The sequence below is a fragment of the Saccostrea echinata genome, unplaced genomic scaffold (assembly GCF_033153115.1).
Source record: "Saccostrea echinata isolate AGI-Se365-2 ecotype Australia unplaced genomic scaffold, CSIRO_AGI_Sech_v1 ptg000022l, whole genome shotgun sequence".
Classification (NCBI taxonomy): domain Eukaryota; kingdom Metazoa; phylum Mollusca; class Bivalvia; order Ostreida; family Ostreidae; genus Saccostrea; species Saccostrea echinata.
In genome coordinates this window covers 12,560,352-12,584,054 of record NW_026889771.1, presented here as the reverse complement: position 1 = coordinate 12,584,054, position 23,703 = coordinate 12,560,352, and the positions used below count along the sequence as shown (strand labels likewise).

The 23,703-nt window shown below is 32.2% G+C and overlaps 1 protein-coding gene across 9 annotated transcripts in view; it reads left to right on the top strand.

Annotated features, from left to right (window-relative positions):
- Nucleotides 1-11,956: 11,956 nt before the first annotated feature.
- LOC133190428 (spermatogenesis-associated protein 1-like) overlaps nt 11,957-23,703 on the top strand; it is a 41,825-nt gene continuing 30,078 nt past the window's right edge. For all 9 annotated transcript variants that reach the window (XM_061326062.1, XM_061326059.1, XM_061326066.1 and 6 more), the window contains exons 1-3: nt 11,957-12,142; nt 21,711-21,817; nt 22,139-22,256. In XM_061326062.1, the coding sequence (XP_061182046.1) occupies nt 12,074-12,142; nt 21,711-21,817; nt 22,139-22,256 (294 nt within the window). In that variant the 5' untranslated portion in view covers nt 11,957-12,073. The remainder of the gene's footprint in view (nt 12,143-21,710; nt 21,818-22,138; nt 22,257-23,703) is intronic.

The window sequence follows — 23,703 nt, the reverse complement described above, 5'->3', positions numbered from 1 at the left end:
ACTGTCTCAGAGCGGGGGATTGTCCTCGCCTTGTACGCTTCCATTAAATTCTTTTAGAAATATTCTCCTCAAGAACAACAGATTCATAATTATTCATAATATGGAGGCATTCTCAGGTATTGCAGATTTAAGTTTGCTCAAACCATGGCCCCTTTGACTAGGATGGGGCCACACCAAAGGATCTCAGTTTCACATGGAGAAGGCCTATATACTTGTATTTAGGCAATGTCTGCTGCCTAATCCATTTACCGGTATGTTGATCATAATAAAATATCTTCAAATCAAATCAAAATGTAAAAGCTCTATAAACAATTTAAAAACTACAGAAATTTATCTTATACCATATGTAGAATTTTAATTAGGAGTACATTTTTTCTAAAACAAAAATATTTTGAAGAAAGATAACCTGCTGAGGAATGCATTTTTAGCTCACCTGAGCTGAAAACTCAGGTTAACTTTTCTGATCACCCGTTGTCCGACGTCTGTCTGTCCGTCTGTTTGTAAACTTTTCACATTTTCGACTTCTTCTCAAGAACCACAAGACCAATTTCAACCAAAGTTAATTCAAAGCATCCTTGGATTTATGGAATTCTAACTTGTTCAAATGAAGGACCAAGCCCCCTTCCAAGAGGAGATAATCAAGAAAAGGCAAAAATAGAGTGAATCATTAAAAAGTCTTCTCAAGAACCACTAGGCCAAAAAAGGTCAAACTTATGTGTAAGCTTTTTGAAGTAGTTTAGATTCTAAATTGTTCAAACCATGGTCTTCGGGAATAGGATGGGGGATCAAAGTTTTACATTGAAATATATAGGATATTTTTTTAAATGTTCATCTCAAGAATCACTGGACCAGAAAAGATGAAACTTAAGTGCAAGCTTTTTAATATAATGTGGATTCTAAATTTTTCAAATTATGGCCCTTGGGGGTAGGGTGGGGTCACAATTGGGGATCAAAGTTTTACAATGTACATTGAAATGTGCAGGAAAAAATCTTCTCAAGAACTGCTCGACCAAAAAGATGACACATCTGTGAAAGCTTCTCAATATAATATAGATTCTAAATTATTCAAATCATGGCCCCTGGGGGTAGGGTTGAACCACAATAGGGAATCAAAATTTTACATGGGACTATATAAGATTTTTTTTTTAATCTTCTCAAGAACCACTGGAATAGACAAGGTGAAACTTTTATGTAAGCTTCATAAGGAAGTGTAGATTTTAAAATGTTCAAATCATTGCCCCTGGGGCTAGGGCGGGGTCACAATAGGGGATCAAAGTAGTACAAGAGACTATATATCTCTACTTATAAATTAAGAAATTTTGCAAATAAACTCCGAAACGGGTGCACCAGAGTTCTTACTAACTCCTCTATGAATACATTAGATACAAAACTTTAATCTAAACTATATTTAGATTTCACTCGAATAGTAAGTATCGTACATTAAATTAAAAGTCTACTTTCATTTTCTATAAACAGCCATGAAATAGCAAAAACGTGAGTACGGTGGCGGTTCCGGTTGGCGGATCTAAGTTACTGACAATATTTAATGAAACTAACAATAAGCAATCGTTTATTTTTTTCCATAAAATGTCATCAATTATTCAATCAAACTTGATTTAAATGATATAGAAGAAATAAGTTGTGATAACCGATTAAAATTTTTTTCGTCATTCACCGATCTTAATATTGACGGAAACTTCTAGAACATCATATAGCATCGAGTCCGATGTTAAAAAGAAAAACGAGGCGATTATAGCTGCATGAACATAAAAAAAGGTTTTGTGTGAATGTTCATTGAAATAATGGTAAATCATTGATAACACTATAAGGTAGTAGGTTTTCCTAATAAATTTATCGGTAAAATTTGTATATTCCTCACTGAGAGCATCGTAGCAACGAACCCGAAGTACAATTTGTACTTAACGAACTTGCTTACATGAAAAGAGAAAAATAATGAATAGATATTGTTCAAATACAATTAAAGCTGTTAAAATTTTGTGCTTTAATCAATACATTTCAGGTTTTTTTTTTTTCTGAATACAGTCTTTTGTATCAAATACTCGGCCTATTCATAGGGCGTTAAAAGGTAATGTTTACAAATTAAAAAAATTCAATTTATCGTTAAAATGTGCATATTCGCTGCTTTTATCCTTGACGGAAATGAAATAAGAGCACCTGAAGTGCAATATATAACATAGTACAACAGGTTTCACAATAAACAATAAACGTCAATTAATGAAATTGTTATTTTTCAAGTTTTTACAAAGTGGGGGGGGGGGGATGAAGACGTACATCTACGTCTGCTCCAAAACTAAATGCGGGATTTTGAACAAAGTATTTCTTTCTGCTATGAGCCTGTGGGCTGTCAATAAAAACTACAATATATATTATTGGAATTTTTCTGTCAGTAGTCGCGGTAGTGATATAAATTCAATTCCCCGCGCTTGCGCTCGGGATTTTATCTAGTAATACCTATTATACGATTTTTATTGTCTTATACTTAAAAACGCTTTTGACAAGGGGAAATTAAGTGTGATTTCCAAGCATTTCTGTGAAAGAAACTTTGAAAAAAAATGGGCAGAGATGGACCAACAACTTTTTAAAGGTGAAATAATTCCTTTATTTCACTGCTTGAGAAACGCAAATTTTGTCATTATAGTTTAATAAATAATTGACAGGAGTTGCACGCATATGTTTCAGCTGTGGAGCACACATACCAGACATGTTGTCAACATTGTTGACCTGATATACTGATATAACCAAAACATTTGGGTTGACCAGCAGTCTAGTATACATGTGTATATATATATTTTAGAATATCTTCTCAAGAACCATAGTAGAACCATTGATTCGCAAACATTCCCTTGTTGACTGGATTCAATTTTTTTTTTTTCAAGTTATGGATCCTTTGTTAGAGATCAAATTTTACATAATGCATGCAAACAGGAAAAGAAAATTCCATAACTGCAAGGCTATGTTAGGCAAATTGAAGCACCTCTTTGTTGTGTGGATTCAGAAACCTTTTAGATCATATGAGGTCACAATTTTTCATTGGAATGTAAGAATGTTTTAAAAATACGATGATCAAAAGCAAGGCTAAAGTTACTCAGGTGAGCGTTGTGGTCCATGGGCCTCATGTTTTGTCCACAGATAATAATTTGATTTTCCGACATTTTTTTTTAAAAAAAAACAGCTCTTCTTCATTTTCTTCTAATATGAATTTAATATGTATGGCACTTAATATTATCTTCATATACTAGTGCATACACATCATATTTTTAATTTTATGTTGAGATAATAAATTATTGCGCTTTCTTTACACTTTATCAAATTTTTCTTCATTTCATGGTTAGACATTAAATTCATTTATGAGAAAAAGTATGCATCATCTCATACTTCACGCTATTTTCCATTTGAATTTGATGCTATTGTTGTTGATGAAAATCAATGTTGGGAAATTTAAAAAAAAAAAGGGGGGGGTGGGTAACTGAAATTTAGAAGAGAGGGTCATTACACCAGGAATATGGATTCAAATATGGAAAATTTTTAAAAATATATTTTCAAGAATAACAGAGCGATCTGTATTATATTAATTTGCAAACATTCACAAGTTGAATAGATTCATTTTTTTTCTTCGAAGTATTAGTATGGACCATGGAGGTCAGGCTTGAGCTAGAATCGGGAATTATATTTTACATTATGCGTCTATGCAAGAAGAAAATCATTTAATTTTTTTAACAAATCACTACCATAAATTAAAAAAAAAACTTGTGTGAAAGATTCCATATCCAGGAAAAATTCAAGTTTGTTCAAGCCATGGACCCCGAGGTGATGATGTGGCTAGAGAAGGGGTCACAGTTTTAAATTGAGATATGAAAGGAAAATTTTTGCATATTTTCTCAAGAACTTCAACTGAAAACAGTCACAAGAACACATAGAAGCGTCTTTAACATGCAATGTATGTATTCAAAATAGTTCAAGCTATGTAAAGAGAGAAGATTCATCATTCAATTTCCTCCAACCTGGGAGACCCGGGTGACATAAAAGTACGTGATTTAGCCAGTTTCTTTCAGTACAAGTCTTATAAGAAAAAATGGTTTTATTGATTATTGTGAGTTCTAGAAACCTAGATATTACGAAGGAAATCACAAGTAATTTATCTTGAAAGCACGAACGCCTTCATATTCCCAAGTCCAACATCATTGCTATTAATGAAGACAAATATTTGTGTTTCATCAGATTAAACGTTAATGTTTCTTAACTTTGCAACGGGTACGATGTCACCATCTCCCAGTTTTATGGGGGAAAGGTTACAGAAAACAGAGAATAAGAAGTAGGATCATTTTTTATCATTCCCCATATATTTTATCATATATAGGTCAAATGACTTTACAGCTACGATCAATGGCAATGCTAATTTTGAAAAAAAAATATCATTTGTCATACTAATATCCCTGTGATCATACCTTTTATCGTCCTGTATATATTGTTGCCGGTGTAAAGGCGAATAATGAACCCCGCAGACCCCCCCCCCCCCCCTCAACAGAAAAGTGAAATACGTCAATTTTAAATATCATGCATAATATCATCAATAATATCATCAAATGATATTTTTGTTTGTGTTATTTCTTTCATAGATACTACTAGTATCTACCAGGAAATATTTTGCCCCAAAAGAGGTTGCCTTATTTTAAACTGTTCTCACTTGTTGTTTTTACTTGCTCCAAAGGGTCAAATGAGTTTTCTAATCAAAGAGTGTCCGACGTCTGTCTGCTGTCTACCGTCTTCCGTCTTGTGTCTTCTGTTAACTTTTTGTCCCCCGCTTTCGCGAAAGCAAAGGGACATTAAACCTCATTCTTCTGTCAGTTTGTCACAAAAACTTTAACCTTGGTCATAACTTTTGAATGAGAAGAGATATGGCTTTCATATTTCAAATGTACATTTCCTGTGGCAAAACCTTTCCAAATATACTTTAATTTTTGATCCCGTGACGTTGACCTTGAAGTTTGACCTACTTTTCAAAAATTTAACATTACTTTAAATGGGTCATAAAATTTGAATGAGAATTAACAATCAAATTCAAAGAATTGAGCCCCCCCCCCCCGCTTTCGGCGTCGTAGTGCCATTATTTATGGCATACTGTGTCAAATATGTACGCCCTATCATATGTCATTCCAAAGTAATCACCAAAATTAAAATTTTTGAAAATTAGGTCAAACATGAAGGTCAAGGTCAAGGGGTAAAAAATTATAGCATGATCGGCAACATCTTGTTACAGGCAATGCATATGTCAAATATGAAAGCTGCATCTCTTCTCTATCAAAAGTTATAAGCAAAGACAACATTTTTGAAAAGTAGGTCAAACTTCAAAGTCAAAGTCACGGGGTCAAAAGTCATAGTGTATTTAGAAAGGTTTTTGTCACAGGTAATACACATGTGAAATATGACAGCCCTGTCTCTTCTCATTCATAAGTTATGACCAAGGTTAAAGTTTTTGAAAAGTAGGCCAAACTTCAAGGTCACAGGGTCAAAAATCATACTATATTTAGAAAGGTCTTGTCACAGGTAATACAAATGTATAATGTAAAAGCCCTACCTTTTCTATTTCAAAAGTTATGGCCAATTTTAAGTAATGTTAAAATTTGTGAAAAGTAGGTCAAACTTCAGGGTCAAGGTCACGGGGTTACAAAGGTCTTGTCACAGGTAATACACATTTGTAATATGAAAGCCCCATCTCTCCTCATTCAAATTTACGACCAAGGTTAAAGGTTTTGAAAAGTGGGTCAAACTTCAAGGTCATGGGATAAAAAAATCATAGTATATTTGAAAAAGTCTTGTTACAGGTAATGCACATGTGAAATATGAAAGTCCTATCTTTTCTCATTTGGAAGTTATGACCAAGGTTAAAGTTTTTGTGACAGACGGACAGACAAATGAGATTTTATATCCCCTCGCTTTCGCGAAAGCGGGGGACAAAAAAGATAGGACTTTCATAGTATACATGTATATTACCTAAGACAAGACCTTTCTAAATATCCTATGACTTTTGACCCTTTGACCTTGACATTGAAGTTTGACCTACTTTTCAAAAAAATTATCTTTGCTTGTAACTTTTGATGGAGAAAAGACGTTTCCGAGCATGCTATGATTTTTTACCCCTTTACTTTAACCTTCATGTTTGACCTAATTTTCAAAAATTTTAACTTTGGGGATTACTTTTGATTGACATTTGATCGGCGTTCATATTTGACAAGTGCATTACCTGTGGCAAAATGTTTCCGAATGTGCTATGATATTTGACCCTGTGACCTTGACCTTATTTTCAAACATTTTATCAATGTGGCAGTTTTTAGATGTGGCAGAACTGAAAAAAAATATTCAGATGGAAAAAGAAAAACGGTCAACTTTGACCTTTCAGTATTTAGCCTTAAAGTCAATTAGGGATATTTTTAGCCAATTTGAATAAAGAAATTCATGACCTTGAGTTTCATTGCAAAGGCTTACAGATAACTATAGTTATTATCTAAAAGCTATATATACAAATTAAATTTCTGACCTTGGTCTTTGACCTCTTGACCTCAAAATCAATAATAAGGAGTCTTTTTTATGTCATATGGACTAAAGGTATAAAATTTTATCGCAAAACCTCACAGAGAACTAGAGTTATCGCCAGGAAACCTTTTTATGCAAGATATAAATTTTTCACCTAGACCTTTTGACCTAAAAAAGCAAAATGGGTCTTCTTTAAGTCATTTGGAGTTGTAATATGATTTTATTAGAAAAACCTCAAGGAAAACCAAAGTTATCATCCGGAAACCATTTTTGCCTTGTATGAATTTCTGATCTTGACCTTTAACCTAAAAATAAATAGGGGTCTCTTGTAATCACTAGGATCTATGATATATAACTTCGTTGAAAACGCTCAAAGAAAACTAAAGTTACCATCTGGAAACCATTTTTTTCTTCAATATATAAATTTCTTACCCTGAATATATATATCTTTTTCAGGCCATAAGGAGTTATGATATAAAATTTCATTGCAAAATACTCCAGAAACGAAAGTGTTATCCACATACACAATGTTTGAAATTCTGGTCTTGAGCTTTGTCTTTTCATATCAAAATCAATAGGGATGTTTTTAGGCCATAGGGAGTTGTGATATTAAATTTCATCGAAAAAAAACTCTTAAGAAAACTGTCGGATTTGTGTTGAGTTTGGGTTATCGTTGAACTAGGGTTATGGTTAAGCTGAAAGGGGGTAAGGGCCAGAGTTAGGGGTAGGGTTAAGCTCTTAAGATTTGATTTAGGGCCAGGGTGAGGGCTTAGGCTGTTAGGGTTACGGTGCAAGGGTTAGGGTTACGTTACTAGGGTTAGGATTAGAGCTGGGGATGAACGGGTTAGAGTTGAAGCTAGGGTTAGGCTTAATACTAGAGTTAGGGTTAGGATTAAGGTGGTTAGGGAAGTTTTCATCTGCAAACTGTTATGTTCCATGTATAAATTTATGACCTTGACCTTTAACCTTTTGACCTCAAAATTAATAAAGGTCTAATTCTTCTTAAGGTTATAGGACTTGTGATGTAAAATTTCATTGCAAAAGCTTTTTGAGATATCGTCCAGAAACGAAAGTCCACACAGGCACAATGTATGAATTTCTGACCTTGACCTTTGACCTTTTGATCTCAAAATCAAGTAGGGTCTTTTTGGACCATAGGGAGTTGTGATATGAAATTTCATTTCAAAAGCTCAAAGGATTTTTGAGATATTGTCCGGAAATGAAAGTGTTACAGACAGAATGACAGACAGACGGATGGACAAACCCAAATTAATATCCCTACTTTCGGAAACATTCGGAAATAGTATTTCACGTGCCTAGCAATATGCATGTATATTTGATCAGCGGGTATATTTATTATAATTTGATGTACCATGGTCTTACATTAAACAATAAAATGCTTTATTTGGTTGTTAGTTCGGGAATTAATGTTGCAGCTGTTGCAGAAAAAATACTTTACCCGCGTGAGCGGATTATGTAATTTTTCTGCAATAGCTGCAACGTTAATTCCCGTACTAACAACCAAAGAAAGACATTTTATTTATATTTATATCTGTACAAATAATCATTTAAAGTAGGATTAAGAAGATTAAATATTGTATAATTGATATGTACCTCATTGTACGTTTCATTGATGGAAGAGCCACTGCTCAAGGAATCTGTAGAGGTGATATGCCTGCCGGTGTAAACGGCAATGGTTTTTCTTAAGAAATAAAGGAGATAATATTCAGTGGATGTAAATACTGTATGTTCAACTATAAAAATTACGACCTTGAACAATGTTACAAATAATCGGGAAACGTTGCTCCTTTTCCCCTCCTTTAACTTGGTTCAGACGGTGTTCCTGGGGTCAGAACAGGATGGAGCCATAATAAGAGCAGGCGAAGAACTTAACGTATAATCCTTTAAAACTTTACTACCTAATAAATGACAATTAGGATATTATTATGAAATACATGTAGAAGTTCCCTCATATAGTGTCGTGCAATGCTGGTTCACGTCGAGGCCAGAATTGAAGTCTTTGATAGATAGGAATATATAGGAGAATGCCGTTGAAAATCTCGAGAACAACATAGGTATATTAGTATTTATCTGTCAAATGTACATAAAAGTACATTGTGTTCATTTACTTTTAAACCGAGATTCTTGCCATAACAGTAGAGCCCCAGCAGTGGTCAAAAGTCTGAAGTAATAGTGATACTATAGTATATAAGGAAATATCTTTCGAAATCTTTTTCACTTACAACAAGGGTGCCTGTGGATTCTTGAAATGTTATACATAGATCAATAGGACCCATGGAAAAACTCGAAACAAACTTCTTCTCACGAACAAGATACAATTTGTCAAATCAATACGGAAACTTACTCATTTAGTGTAGATTAAACTCGTCACTTTATCATGCACGAACGGTATATTCAATTTACTCAAAACATGATCCAAAAGAACAGGACGCGTCGACAGGAAGATTTGAAAAGTAATACAACTCGCCTCAGTACGAGTGAGCATTTTGGCCCACAGGCCTATTTAAAGATAAGAACTTAAAGAGTTATCTCCCTTATGATATACCATCATTTTTTCTTCATGTATGGGGTATTCACTCACTTTTCATCATAGACCTGAAGAAGGGTAAGCACTTCGAGAAATATACCTGTATGTCCACGTTCATATTTTCAACAAAAATAGATCTTATAATGAACAAATAGCTTAAGTAATTAAATGAGTAAAAGGCAAAAAAACAACCAAGTAATTAATTTCTAAATTGATTTACATGTATTATTAATCTATATGTATATCAGGCCCGGGTTCAGGATTTTTTCCAGGGAAGGGTTCCACATCATACTACTACTCATATTTCAGACTCTGATATTTTTTTTTTGACAAGCAAAAAAAGGGGGAACAAACTTCCCCTAACCTTAACCGGGGGGGGGGGGGGGATGTTAGGTATTAGGTAGTTAGAATAATCTAACCGTGTTTTAAAAAGGGATTCTTGTTTCCTAGTAGGAGCATCTTCACTAGCCAAGGGTGATGATCCGCTCCTCTCCTCTTTCTTGAAATCACCCTTGGCTAGCGAAGATGTAGTAGGAAGAGTCCAAGGTTATTATTTCGACACTTTTATATGGAAATTTAATAATCCTGAAAACCCAGGGGTCCGGACCCCCCCCCCCTCCTCTCCCTGACACCCCTTCTAAATCCGCGCATGTATATTAATAGTATGTTATCAATTACTTCGTGACGATTAAAATTGTATCTATGGTCAAAGGGGAATAACTCCTGTTTCTAGTCCTATTTCAGCAACTTTATTTCCGTTACTTGGTAAATAAAAAAAAAATGACCGAACACATAATTATCAACGTGCACTAAAAATTAAGACTATGTGAATAAATTTCTAAAGCTCAGCATGTGTCTTTTTATATCTGCTAAATGCCTGCCAAAGATCTCGTTGATATTTTAAGACAAAAAAAGTTATGTCCAAAAATGATGCTAAAAATGTCAGGAGTGCAACCTTTCTTGTGATATTTTGAAAATTTCACGTTTTTTGAAGATCTCTTAAATAAATAATAATGGTTTATTTTAGAGATAAAGATTTTCCTGATAAAATTCAATTTAAATTTAGACTGTAGTAACTTTTGCTTGACCAAGTTATGGCCACGGCTGATGCTGAAAGGTTATACCATGTCAAGAGTGCAACAGATAGAATGTAATGATGCCGGAAAACATTGATTTTAAAAATCTGTATGACAATTAAGTTTTTAAAAAAGAATTTCCAAAGTGTAAAACAGTAACTGTGAAATATAACTATAAAGTATTGAACTATAAATATTGCATAATTTCGTTATAACTTGATGTTGCCAAAATTATTATTTATTTTGTGTTTTGCGGTTTTAATTTGTTAAATCTTGCCGCAGTCAGGAGTGCGACAAAACAGTTTTATAATTATCAATGAACCTCATCTCTCTTGACTACAAAATAAATTACAGAAAATGTTAGATACTATTTGTAGTTGAAATAATTAACTATAACGGGCATTTTTGGGACATTTTAAGTCAATTCACTGAATAGTTTTCATCACTGGACATATATATATATATATATATATATATATATATATATATATATATATATATATATATATATATATATATATATATATATATATATATATATATATATATATATATATATTAATATATACAAGTGTATTATATAAGCAAATAAGCATATATTGAAGTAAGAAAATGTGAAAAACTTTGCGTAAATGATAAAAAATATAAACGGCAAACTGCTAAATACAAAATGAATGAGATATTGTGTGTTAAATTTTTAAAACAGTGTTTGATGAAAAAAAAAATATAGACGTCAGGTGTGTAACAAAATAAGGTTAAAAAGGATCAATTTTAAATCTAGTATTTAATATATATATATATATATATATATATATATATATATATATATATATATATATATATATATATATATATATATATATATATATATATATATATATATATATATATATATATATATATATATATATATATATACTATTTCAAACTTCTTTTCTGGCTTAGATTTAACAATTGACTAAATTTACAAAAAGGTCATTCTGGGGAATTTATTGCATCTTTTTTTTTTTTTTTTTTTTTTTTTTTTTTCATTTCAACACTTTTCAAATCAGAATTGAGACATTTAATGTTAAAACTACATTTCTTTTGATTATGTATTTCAGAAGTCTTTTAGAATGTAATGATATTTTCTTCTTTTCAAATGAAGTTCTACTAATTAAAATTCTGAAACCTTTTTTATTCACTTGTCAATATTCTAGTGTCACTTCGGAAATTTTAACAAGAGTGTATATATGATGTTAAGTAACTTACATGTATAATTGAAAAAAAAAATGTATTATGGCAAGTTGAATTTCACTCAAAAAAATATCAATTTGCTGGCCATTATTTCTGTACCTTGGTTTGGTAAATCAATTCAATTCTACTTACAAATTTAATGACTGAAATATTTTGAAATCCTACACAATAGGCACTTTTTATAGCGATATTTTGGATATGACACTTGTTATGCCCGGGGAGGGACCACAGGGGCTTATGTAGAAAAAAAATAAATCAGAAAAATTAGTACCTCGAGTGAAAATTTCTTTCGAGGTACAAACTTTTGTAAATTATTTTTTTTGTGGAGGGACAGGGGTCCTGTAAATTTATTCACACAAATTGCACAAGGAAAAAGTTAATAAATTTATTAAATAAGAAGTCAAGTAATTAAAAGATGAAGCCATATAGAGATAGTGAAAATAGGAAGGAACGGAGAACACGGGTGACGGGAGATATTTTTTTTCTCCGATTAAAGATAGAGTTATTCCCCGTTGGTGTTCGTAACCAAACGGAAGTCATGTGACTTCAACTTGGAAACAATACGCCGTGCTTAGGTTATCTACCTGTACATACGAGTTTTAAATGGAGTGAAATACGGTATGGATAGTAGGAATATCAGAATGTGACAGGTGCTAAAAAGATGAGTAGGCCTAACGGATATACTTCCTACAGAGGAAGCAGTAGAGAAATTAGACCTACGTCGGCAGAGGTAAGAAAAAAGTTTTTCGAAACTTTAACACAAACTTTGTTGACAACTCTGCATGTTGTGTCGCAATCTCGTAAGAATCAGCATGAAATTACACCTGAAAATAAAGTATACTTATTAATTTGATTGTCGCATTTATTATTTGTTAAATAAATATAAAAATCACATAGGTAGGAAAATATTCTTTATTAAGATTTTTTGAATAAATATTTATAACTCAGAAAAATGTTCAGTGCACGTTTTTAAACCACTGTCTTTATTCTTAGTTACATGAATGTCCCTGGCAGAAGCTTTTAAAAACACAGCTTGTCTCGTAAGAATGCACATGAATTGTTTCTGGTCTTTTTTGGATTTTAAATTAAGAAATACCTGAAAAATACATATAAGTTCATTAATTGAATTTGTCCTGTTAAACTTTTCTGTAATGTTTACTTCATGTTTGTTTAAACATGAATGGGAAACTGTGAAGTACATCATACTTATAAACAATCTTTAGATAAAATTTTCTGATATAATGATAATCTGATATTTATTAAACATCACTTTTTAGGCCTACTATATATTTATCCTAATATGTATTATGCATACAGTGATATAATTATCATAAATGTATTTGTCCTTAAAATTGTTATGTTCATGTCAAATACGAAACAGTTTTAACGTTACACAAGTTCCCTTTTATTGAAGTTGTCTAATTTATTGTATATTTAAAAATGAATTATTTTATATCAAAATCAACAATCCTATTAGATTTGTTGACTGTAAAGCTAGCGTGTTTATAATTCCAAAATTAAAAAAAAATTCAGATATAAATGAATCTGTAACTGCATAGCATATTTCTGTATCCATATATATTTTCTTTTATGAAATTAAACAAATCTTAGGTTTTATAACAAAGCAGACTCCTATGGTGCACTGCTAAGTGTAGTACTTATTCAATAGACTCTGGTGGTCTCTGGCTCATTTTCAAGTGTCTCCTCTGTCTCTAGGTGTGTTGAAATGACAGTTTGCATATATAGAGTGTAATTTGTCACTTTAATTTTTCTGTCAACAGATTATAGCCTTATGTATGACTGTATATATAAGTGAAGAAGAATGTTCGATTTATATTATAGAATTAATTGTTGGAAGAGAATATTAATGGCATATTAATCTGTATGACTGATTGTTCATTTTGAATTTATATATTCTAAATTTGTTTTACACAAACATGGAATTTATTATAATAAAACATTTTTCTTAATATTCATTTGTCTCACTGCAGTAAATGTAAAGAAAAATCATGACTTAATGTTTAACAATTATTTATGAATTTCATTTTTGAAAATGTATTGAAGTTACAAAAACAGTGATGAAACATTAAAAAAAGTCTTAATGTCTCCCTTTTCTATGCAACTATCAGATGATTAAAAATCTGATGATTAAAGTTAGCAATTATCAAAATGTTCAAGTAACCAAATGCAATATTATGAATTATTGGAAAAATTAATAAATCAACATGATATCAGTGATAGGAAGAGACTTTTAGATTATTAAAGTTATTATTGATCAACTTGGATATCAAAGTTGGTTTGATTAGGCAAATTTCTGTGCAAAGCCTACGTGGGATGAAAGATAGCACCTAGTGTCTTAATATTCTTGAAATTTACTAAATTTTTATGGTTGTTTTATGTCCAATTAATATTTTGATCTTTGCCTTTAACTTCATGTGGAATTTCAAAGAAATTTTACCACTTTCAAACTTCCAAGGTTGTCAGGAAGTTATTCAGACACGGAGAACATTTCTGTGTATTAAAGTGTCTGTTTATGGAATTGTTGGTTTAAAATAAAGTACACATTACATGTCATTTTATGAAGCCTACTCAAAGCATCAAATTGACCCAAGAGAAACTCAATTCTTTTCATTTTCTTTTGCTTTATCATTCTTTGATCAAAGGTTAATTTTTTTGCCTTAAACTTCAATATTTTCAATGTAATTTAATCTTTGATTTCATATATATCTCATTTGTTTGCCATACACACATATAATCTTGTGAAATCAGATATCATAAGAAGTATTGTACCATAAGAAACTTGTATCCTTTATTCGGAAAAAAAAATAAAATAAAATTCATACAGATTATACTGTCAGATGTTGAAAATTTGATAAAAGTAAGTCTTTAAAGACCTTGAGGGAAGGATTAATTTAGAGATACCATCAGCTAACTTCAATGTTAAGGGTGTCTTGAATTAGTATGCCTCATTTGCAAAGTAAAATACTTCATATACCACATTAAGTAAATTGCTTTAAAGGTTACTGAGTCCTCCTATGGCTATAAGATCCATGGCAACAGATAAACATTTTACAGGTATACCTTTAAATTCTAATTTTTGGATCAGTTGAAGTGGTCATCAAGTCATATACTTCAGAAGTTCATAGATTTTTCTCTTTTTTTTTTTTGGCTTTGAAAAAATGACACACTTCCAAGCTTGAATTTTATAATTCCTTGAGTAAATATAGAATTTTATGGTCCTTTTATTTTCATTTTATAGTTTATATAAGGGATTTTTTTGGTCACAGTTGAAATTCAATGAATTTTTGTTATGTGAGCCTTTCTAATCTAAAGCCTATAAGGGGGTGTCTAGTAAAACAAAAAAAAAAAAATAAAATTGGAAGTATTTTTAAAGATATTTTTGTTTGGTAAGTTATATCCTAGAAAGAAATAGGCAATGATATTATACTTTGACCTGGCAATGATTGCAATGTGTTTAGTGGTGGTGGTGGTGGTTGGGGGGTGGGGGTGGAGAGCAATAGTTATTTCAAGTATATCATAGGATATTGTATGCAAGATTGCAAAGGGTATATCCATCATCAGGAGAAAAAAGTTTAGAAAGAAACAAAAGCAAGCAATGCATGGAACAAATGCTTTGAGCTCTTTAGTACATCTCCTAATATGGTAAAAAATGTGAGAAAATTTTCAAAACTGAGTACCTGTAATCATCAACACCTATAGGTTTTTTTCTCCAGATCAGAATATACATAATTATATCCAATCATGGATCTAATCAAGCACAGTGATCTTTTTCCAATATCTTTTGCCCGTAAAAACTACTTAGAAGGTATGGATTAATATTTTTATCCTCATAATTTTTATTAACCGAACATTTCACTTGGAGACTGACTTTATTTCTGGGAAAACAAATGAAGATTTATTTATTTTATTCAACTTGCCTCAGTGTAGGAAACAGTCCAGTTGGATAAGACACAACACAGATACAGATTCCGCTTTCAGAAACCTGTAACTATAGCAATCCTGCTCTTACGTAAAATATGTATTGAAAGCGGTGCACAAAAGTGGTCAAGGCATGGGATATTGGCTGAAATATTTAAATTTGATCGCACGGTTTTACAAAACCTGTGCCAGAAAGCCATGCAAGTTTCCTTATATGAACTCACAGATTCTAAAACCCATGCTATAAACCTGTGTTTTTAACCATATATGGAGACACAAATTTCTGAAACCCATGACAACTAGAGGTACTGTGAGCACATGCTGAGCTTACAAAATGATGCCCCAACTCTCAAACGAGTATTACGGCAAAGTCCATGTTTTACCATGGGAAACCCCAAAATATCTGTCTGATTGAAATGTAAAATAGGAGATGCACAATGGTGCTATAAAATAAAGATTCTTTGAAAGTCTCAATGAATTTTATTCAGTGGTATAGGAGGACTTGCAGATAAATGATGGGTACTCCTGATATTATAGAAAGAATAGCAGTGTCCATGTTTTCTTATGTGTCTGATCAAAAAGCAAAATAGGAAGTGCACAGTGGCACTATGTAATAAAGATTCCGTGAAAGTCTCAGTTAATTTTATTCAGTGGTATTAGGAGGAGTTGCAGATAAGGCATTGGCTACCCCTAAGTGTAACGAATGTACAATCATACAGACAGACACCCTCATCGCTACATACCACTGCTTTTTAAGTGAAAAGTATTAAAAAGCAGTGTGACATACCATATTTGGAGCCACAGGATATACTGTGCGATCATCTTTATCTAGGTTGGGATCTTTAGAGATCGAATCTCCTGATGTTACTTTAGAAGCCAAAATGGAGACTAAAACCAAACTTAGCAATATTTTACATTATTAATATGATTTTATTGTTTAAGAATTTTAAAAGTTTGGAATTATATATGAGTGTGCCCTATTCATTTTCTGTAAAATGTTTCTACAATATTATTTATCAATTCATATTAGTTTCTAATTTGGAATCAAATGTGATTATGCACAATTCAGTTGTAATTTTACCCAAGTTTCTCAATCTGAAAAAATTAATAAAATCATAGCTTTCTTTATCACAGTGATGACACATTGAAAATGAAACGGGACTATTAATTTAAAGTCCAGCTGAAATCATTAATTAACATTGCATGAAATCTAATTGACACAAAGATTTCAAATGACATCTATATTAGACTTACTGCATCTTGTTCAAAAGTGACAAAATCATCTCAGTTTGACATGAGTACAATTCCAACTGATATCTATTAATTAAGTATCCTTTTAAAGTGAAAAAGACACAAGCTAGATCATGATCATGAATCCCTCCAATTTAATTTGGACAGAGGAAGGTATGAATGAACATGGTCTGTAAAAAGCCATAAGATAATTTATATTAAATATTTATATTAGCTTGAAGCAAAACCTGCCTCACAGTCAGTCAAATCTTATAAGTTGAAAAACTGTCTCTGTGGGACACAGATTCTGTGCAACACATGGGTTTCCCTGTACAAGAACACCTCACTTTCAGACTTGTATTTATTTTGAAGTGAGTTTGAAGTTCCAACCACTTTTCCTTCATGATTTAACCTCAATATCTAATGATTCCTCAGATACCAGTCAAAGTTTTTTTTATTCTCCGAGTCCTGTTGAGATCCAGATAATGAGGTTTGACTGTATTTTTATGATTGTTAATGTTTAATTTGACACTTATTCCTGAACAATACTTGTTTGCCTTGCGGGTTTTCACTGGAAAAATGAGTCCCCATGGAAGTTTGTTTGTATTGAGCTTTATTGTTTATGAATGTTTCTTTTATGTGCATTTGATATTTTGAATTGAGGCACATTGCTTGTACATTTGTGTATTAAGGTATTAAAATAACCCTGAAAATACATTCTCCATTATAAATTTTGCTGAGTGCTTTTAAAAGCAAATCAGTTTTTTGAACTCATCCCTAAATATCAAAACAACCTCACAGGTTTGGCACATGTTAAAACCTTAATCCGGTATTCATATGATATTTAATGAGCAAGGTCTGTTGAATGTTTAATCAGTCAGTCATTGTCTCAGAAAAAAAAATTCTTCATATTGATCTTGAGGATTAAATCTATAATTGTGTAACCATTTAATATTAGCGATATATAGTTGTCAATACTTCAATTACACGTTACTTGATGCACATAGTGCATGTTTTAAATTTTAAATCAACAGATTATCCATCCCGACTAATGGCCATTCACTCTCTTTTGAAAAAGTGGAAGTATTACTATCAAACGGTTTAACAGCATTGGATTTTTTTCATTTATCCTCCCATATATAACTTAAAACAAACATTGCAATCTACCTAGGTGAATGGTGATTTTGTATCAATAAGCTCTCGCTTTCCCTTGCCAGAGGAATGTTCCAGCAAGAATTTATTGAATAGACGTACAAGGGAGGAGAGGATTTTTTTTCAATATATCCCAAGCTCAAGTTCTACGGACAAGAAAATGCTGTATTGGAATCTGACAAGTCATAACTGAATCCAGGATTATGTGTGTTTTTAGGCAAACATTGTTTTTATCCCCCAGCACTATTTCCAGTGTAGAAGTATTTTGATACAAGGAAAGCTATCAAATTTTTATATTCAATGATTGCGAGGCCAAGCAAGCAACCAAGACCCATTAAGGAGAGAACATAAGCCATTTGTATTTCGGGGCTAGTTTAACTGTGTGTACTTGGTGATTTTATAGGTGTTAACTTCTGATAACTGATATGTATTCTTGGTATGGATTTAAGGGAAATACTGTATGTGCTCAGTTTTGCCACTGAAGATTAAAAATAAGTGTGAAAAAAGGACTTTTGGTCTTTGGAACTGTATAATTAGAGGTGAAAAAAAATTGTCACTGAAGAAAGTCATAATCTGTCCAACATGAGTTTGATGGAAAAATATAAAACGTTCAAGAGACCTTCATCTACAGAGGTACATATATAAGCTAAAAGTAATTTAAGGAAATTTCTTGGAATACTTTTGATGTTTTCTCTAAGGATTAAGATTTTTGTCTATACATGTTCTTTCCCAAAATCTGGCAGATCAGACCTGATGCATATGTTTATAAATTTTGGTTATTAAGTAGACTCTGGTATACACCTTTGACAGGAAAGACATGTTTAATACATTTAGTGATTAACTTTTCAAAGTCCAATGTACCCCGTCATTTTTGATGATTAATAAATGAGATGCCACTTCAGTTAGGGAACAGATAAGGGATCTGTCAAGGGATGATACTTAAGTGGTAATCTTGGGACTGTCTCCCTGGTCAGGTACAGTCCAGGGATTGCGGGATCTCTTGTCAAGATTGGGGTCTTTAAGCCATTGGACTAAATTTTGTCCAAACATTCTATAGCAGACTCTTGTATATTCCTCAAGATATGATTAAACATTAAGAAGAAGTCAATGGTGGCAAAGATTAGTCTTAATTTCTTAGTAAACATTAGAACATCAACTGAACTCTTTAGAAAGGATAAATTCTCTTTAGACCAATTTATCATTTATATAGACATAAGATATGTAGGTTGATTGGTCCATTAATTTTGTTTATAGAATTTTCAAGGTCTCGAGTCATTTTAGTGATTTTTGTAATGATCTACGTACACATATTCTCCACACCTTTAATGTAATGTGGATTGAAGCACTTGAAGACTCCGATTCTGGATTATAGTGACGTCTTTTGAGTACAAGTTTTATTTATCCACAACACTAACATGTGATATACTCCTCAAAATGACTTTCTTCATGATTCCAAAGTTTCTCTAGACTTGTTACATCAGAACTCTTTGTAGAATTGCAGATTAAGGATCTAATAGACTTAGAGGCTTACGTATTTATTCACGTCATTTAAATTTCACTGGATTATCATAGGTTAAATATCAAATATATTGCACATGTACCATGATGTACTTGGCATTGACATTTTTTTTTTTACTTGAAACTAGCAGCTTTAGATTTTGAAAAAAAAAATTGACAGAAACCTGATGCATTGTATGTTTCTTTTTATGGTCTTGACTCTCACTTTAGCTTCAGTTTCAATTTAAGGACATTTCCGAATTAATCATTCTGTAGGTTATTGCCAAATTAAAACTTCTGAATGATTATTTACCCATTGTTTATTTTGTAAATAAAGTAACTTGGAAACCAACAGTGAACCCACCTGTTTTATTTAAATAGTTACACTTTGTTTGATAATCTTCATTTACACATAGAACTAACCTAGTATTTAAATTTCCACATGCAAATACTCTACCAAAATTCTTGAAGGTTTTTAGAACCTGTTAAGTGTAATTTGAGCAGTTGGTTTATAGATCCTTCAGACTGGTGTTTTAAACACAACTCCTGAAAGAGTATAATAACTATTTCTTAATTTTATCAAAGATATAATATGGATGGGAATTAAACTACAAGTTATTTGCAATTAATTTTTTTACAACAATTATTTTTGTCTTGAATACTTTATGGTACCTTTTATATTATATCATATATAGTATTGTCATATACAACACTTGACCACATCTTTTGTTAGAAATTGTCTTCTCTAAGAAACAACTTTTATTATTTAGTTGCTAATGTTTCCTCTACGCTGACAAGTTTAACTTTGAAATCTACACAATTAACTTGATTTCTTTTTTAAAGTTCAATATCATATGAAATCTTTTATTAGGAACCCTCTTAACAAACATAATTAATGAAATGAGAAACTTAGCCTACTGAGAACATGAAAGACATACTGGAATTGAGTTCATTGCACTTTACAAAGATCATGTGATATATATTTCAACTTTGTTGTGAGACCTCTCTTGCTGATACATTGTAATCAAATTCTGAGTCAATTGAATGGTACTGCATGCTGATCAAACGTATTTAGTAGTTGAAGTTTCTTTTACAGTCAAACCTCGTTATCTCGAATTTCACAGAAACAAGAAAATACTTCGAGATATCCAAGGATTCGAGATATCCATGGTAAAATACTTAAGTGATAAACTCTTGGGACTTCAAAATCACTTTGACATATCCATGGTATTCGAGATATCCATGTTCGAGATACCGAAGTTCAACCGTATTTTTTTTTAAAATTTATTTATTTAATTTTTTTTTTCTAAAGTATTTTGCTAAGACATTACAATTAAGTCCATATAGAGATAATGATCTCACAAAAGCTGAGACCTACTGGTACATATTAAATTAAATGTTCTTTAGAAGAGAACATATTTATTGCAGATAGATTATGAATAAGACTAGCTAGTATGCATGATATACATCCAGATCAGTACCATCGAAATGTTCAGAAAAACAACTTATATCCTGAATAAAAATACCATTCTAACAAGATGAATAATTTTAAGGATCATTGAGCTTTTTGAAATCAGTTATAATATTGAGATGCATGGTGTTGACAATTAAGTACAGCTGTATTTTGCATGTTTGAGTGTTTAACTTCCCTACGAGAATTTTTCACTCATATTGAGACCCACCACTTACTGGTGGAGTGCTACAGCATTTACAACATGTACTCAGCATTTATGGCCCTTGAGCAATGAGGGATCTTTTTTGTGTCAGCACCTAGTGCAAAATGGGACCTTGTTTAATATGGTCTCATCTGAAGGACAGTGGCCTCCATATCCCACAGTGGGAATTAAGGCTGTCAATTCCTTACTACTCGACTCGAGAGCAAATGCTCTGAACCACTGTGCCACGTGAGCAACGTATGTGGCATGTAGACTGCAATTTGATGCAGAAATATTGACATAATGCACAATTGTCAATCAGCAATTAAATTATAGAGGAGGAAATAAGAGTTTCTGCATTATTTTGTGTTGCATATATCTTTTGAAAAATTCTGTAGGCTAAGCATTCAAGAAATAACCATGCATAAGGTCTATCCCATCACTGAATAAATTTTATATACACATTGTTATATAGATATATTTACATAGAGGGCCAGGGCATACTTACATGTAATATATACTGTTGGTTTTTTCTTCCTCTGTCTTTCTGCAACATGGATTTTCATAATAATTGAAGGTGAAGATGACAGTTTTCCTCTATGAGAAATATGTAGAGGTCAAATATTTAAAAAAAATTCTGTATAGGAATTTGATTTCTGGATCGATTGTCATGCTTCACACACATTTTCATTTCATGAGAACATTTAGCATTCACTTTTAAAGTAAAATTTTTATGCCGAAAATGTTGATAAAATTTTAATACTTAATGTGCTTCACAGCATGAAAAAAATTATTGGAAAAACTGAATTTTTTTGTGTTTTGCAGCTGGTAGATCTCCATGTATATGTAGTACCACCAGAGATATGGAGGGAACGTTATAACAACTTTTTAAATCAGAATGTAACAGAGACGATCTCAGCAGGAATTATCAGGTGAGCCTTACATGTACACTTCCTCGTTCAGGCATTAGTAACATGTAACACAGAAAGCAGTATTCCATCATGGGTACCACAGATAGATTTTACTTTGATTTCTTTACCCTGTTTCATTTTGCCAGTTCGATATCTTGAGTTATAGGGCAGTGTTAAAACCAAGGATTTGGAAAGCACTTATACAACTGTAGAAGACTTTTTTACCTTAAATGGATAATTGAGGCACATTTTGCATCATTTGTGTTATGTAATTACAATGTATCTGTTAACTTCTGAAAACTTTTATGATGATGAATGTCAGCATCAGATGTTATTTTACAGGGTACATCCTGAGCGTTTGTTGTATGATCTCCGCGATGAGCTGGAGCAGCAGGTTGGGGTGGAGATGCTCCCCCGAGATTTTGTGTTCCTCAAAAGTGTTGGTCGCAGCATCACAAGGGTAAGCCATCTGTTTCATTACCCGCCATGAATGTTTACAAAGATTTTCCAAAAGTACAGTTATTACATTTAAAGTGCAAGTGAAAAGGATGGTTTTAGTATTCTGATTGTTTGTTCTGGGGTGTACCAGGAAAAATCTGTTCTTTGAACCTTGTTTGATTCAAAGGTTGAGCATTGTGGGGCTTTAAATGTTTGCACACAATTAAACTAAGAAATGGATTTTTTATTGCCAAACTGAGAATGTATGCTAATTTTATAGGTAAATTGTTTAAACACCACATATAGAATGGTTTGATCCAAGTTGTTAACGGCAAAGCCAATTCTTTCAGTACTGGCCTGCACACAAATTAAAATCAGTTGATTTTCTATTTTCTTTGACAAAATCACGATTTGAATATATCTGAAGAAGTCCAAGCATTGTTTGAGTCTTGCAAATATAGAAGGTTACAATTTAATGGCCAGTATATACAAAAAGCGTAGATATCATCAAATCGGGGTGCTCATGCAGATCAAATATCTTGAGCACTCGGAATGAGAGAGGCATTGTTCCAACTTGAGGATGTATTCTGCCTCTAGTGGATCATATTAAACAATAACAATGAATGTCATCTCTCAGGTTGTCAACACCAGACGTTGGTTGTACTAGGCACCGTTTTGAAATTGTAACACCAACACCCCCCTTAACTTGAGGCATGGTGCCATAGGGTAAATCTATTGTGTGGTGTTTGGTTGTTATTAAAATTCTTTCTCTGTCTACTGGAGATCACAGATGGGGGTCACAAGCTCTGCCTCAAGCTTCTCAGTTTTAAGTTTGTAGTAATTGAAAGAGGTCAATTAAATTTTTTTTTAGTAATTAGACTGAATGATTTATGTTTTGATACTGGATATTGTGTCACTACAAAGCCTCGAATTAATTCTGCCCTCAATAAAGTTTCTTTGAAGATCTGGTTGTACTAAATTCACATTGTCTTTGCATCTATAAATAGAAATATTTTCATGGAAATCACTCAATCTTGAAGCCTTTCACTGAGTTCTTCCATGTCTCTCTTAATGCTATGTCCCATATTTTCAAGCTTTGATGTTCATTTATCTAATCCCAATGGACAATTGTCTTATCCCCCCCCCCCTCCCATATTTATATTTTGACTTCTCAGATTAAAAGTTTTGGTTCAGAAAAACTGTGTAAGTAGGTTTAAATTAAGCATTTTGTTTTTTTAATGGTCATTTAGATGATTTTATATTAGATCTCACAAAAGTACACTTCCCAATTAATGTTCATTTCACAAAAGAAAGAAAAGTGGACTATGTCCCAAAAAGGACTTATAAAATTGCCCTATTTGGAATGTCAAGGTCACCAATATCTATAGTAGCAAATTGGATTTTTAGCCCACCTTGACAAAGTTATGGAAAGCTTATGCTATTTACTCTTGGTGTGAGCTTCACAGGTT